Source organism: Apostichopus japonicus, chromosome 3 (genome assembly GCF_037975245.1).
Source record: "Apostichopus japonicus isolate 1M-3 chromosome 3, ASM3797524v1, whole genome shotgun sequence".
NCBI lineage: Eukaryota > Metazoa > Echinodermata > Holothuroidea > Aspidochirotida > Stichopodidae > Apostichopus > Apostichopus japonicus.
Genome location: NC_092563.1, coordinates 30,379,509 through 30,381,536, shown reverse-complemented (window position 1 = coordinate 30,381,536; position 2,028 = coordinate 30,379,509). Strand labels below are relative to the sequence as shown.

Sequence of the window (2,028 nt, the reverse complement as noted above, 5' to 3'; positions counted from 1 at the left end):
CTGTACAAGAGGTAGACAGAAAATTAAGTATGAGATCCAACATTTTTAATACTACCAATTACCCTATAACAGCAATGCTGAAACTGAGACAGTTAATATATTTTAATACTACCAATTACCCTTTAACAGCAATGCTGAAACTGAGACAGTTAATATATTTTAATACTACCAATTACCCTAATCACTTTATAATACAAACATTTGTTGAGAACTCGGAAGAGTCCAAACCTCACGGAAAGTGCCTTTGAAAACTGTTAGCAAGTTTTAACATCCTACAACTTTGGGGCCCAGTCAACTCTGATGACTTTTAACTTACTGGCACTAGAAGCTGCTGATGCCCCTGCGACTACAGACTTTGTGAGGTGTGGATTAGAGCTGGATGGGGGTGCAGTCATACTACTGGGGGTATTCTGGTGAGACAGGTGGCCATTAATTAAAGGACTCTGTAAACTTACTGGCACTAGACGCTGCAGATGCCCCTGCGACTACAGATGTTGTGAGGTGTGGATTAGCGCTGGATGGGGGTGCAGTCATACTACTGGGGGTATTCTGGTGAGACAGGTGGCCATTAATCAAAGGAGACTCTCTAGGAACTCCATTTCCAACATACTGTGGAACTTGATGTTGGACATCAGCAACAGCTCCTGATAGAGTAAAAGACAACAACAAAAACATTCAAGTATTCAAATCATGATTTGAAAAATTATCTTTTCCATAAAGGTGGATCAATTTTAAGTTCAACTTGCCCAAAATGTTGTTGCACCACACTTGACAGTTCACAAAAATCATAAGTTACCTGTAAACATGAGCTGTTTCTTTATTTAACAAATTTCACACCCAGGAAAAAAAGATGAAACTGTGCAAGCAATTTGAAAAAAATAAGAAACATTATATTGAATTTCTGTACTGGCATATACAACTAGATAATGAGGAGCAGCTAAATGTATGTACTTATGTACATATCCATAAAACATGAAATTTGTGGGACACAGAATTTCCTGCTAATAATACTACTACTTATGATAGTAAGTAGTAGCTGAGTGATTAACTCTCCTAACGAGCTTGACAGAGAATCCTATTTGTTCCATAGTTTGGTCAGAGTTACACAAAGAGCAGCGATTTTAACATATGCAGCCTGAAGTAGAGGAGTTTGCTTTACTGAAACTAGCCTCAAAGTCACACACTTTAACCGTAACAAATTTTGGATTAAGCAAGTACATCGCTATAGTCCCATCAATGTTGTTAGTCAGTGTTAAGAAGTATTCATGTAGGTAATGCTTCACAGTCAAATTAACATTTTTCAAATCTTGTAAAGTTTGCTCTCCATTTAACAATTTTTGACAGACAAATATCCTGATCCCAGGGTTCAGGTTTCTAATTTGATTTGTAGCTGCTAGAGCATCCCAGGTTCCGTTCCTGAGATATAACTGAGTAGGGTATAGTTTTTATTTTAACTCGACTACACTATGGAGGGAGGGGAGAGGGGGGGTGGAGTAACACCTATGTACAGTGATGCTGAGATTGCTACCACATGAAGATCCTAGCTGTGAAAATAACTAGGGGCATGGTCCAAGTTCCAGCCCCTCACCCTTGCATCACTGTCCCTAACTGTGCACTTCAAAAAGAAATGTATGTTTCAATATGATAAGTTATTTTATGATGATGAACACTGATGCCATACCTCCCAATAACATTTCTTGAAGTAGATTGTCCACTTTTGCAACTCCAAACAATCTAGCAAACTGGATTTGCTCGATCATCTGCCATGTGATGCTCTGCAGAGGCGGCAGCAGAAGCAATATTTCTCCAAAGCGTCCTCTCGATTCGTACTGTCTGTCGTTGATGTAGTCCTCCAGGTGTGTCTGTACCTGATAACGAAGTCCCTTGATCTTGTTTGGATCACTCAGGCCTTTGGCATCTACAGAGTAAGGAGAGGTGAAGTTGTGATTGATTGATCGATTGCTTGCTTGCATGATCCATTACATCCATTCATCAAGTGATCGGCTGTTTCATCCATTGTTTGAAAAT

General features: G+C 39.3%; 1 protein-coding gene across 8 annotated transcripts in view; it reads right to left on the bottom strand.

The window, feature by feature from the left end:
• LOC139965836 (hepatocyte nuclear factor 4-gamma-like) overlaps positions 1–2,028 on the bottom strand; it is a 46,441-nt gene that overhangs the window by 6,514 nt on the left and 37,899 nt on the right. For all 8 annotated transcript variants that reach the window (XR_011792392.1, XM_071968606.1, XM_071968604.1 and 5 more), the window contains 2 exons: positions 1,682–1,918; positions 456–644 (listed from right to left, as the gene is read on the bottom strand). Coding sequence is in view for 7 of the 8 variants with exons in the window: in XM_071968606.1 (XP_071824707.1) it covers positions 456–644; positions 1,682–1,918 (426 nt within the window). In the remaining variant the exon portion in view is untranslated. The remainder of the gene's footprint in view (positions 1–455; positions 645–1,681; positions 1,919–2,028) is intronic.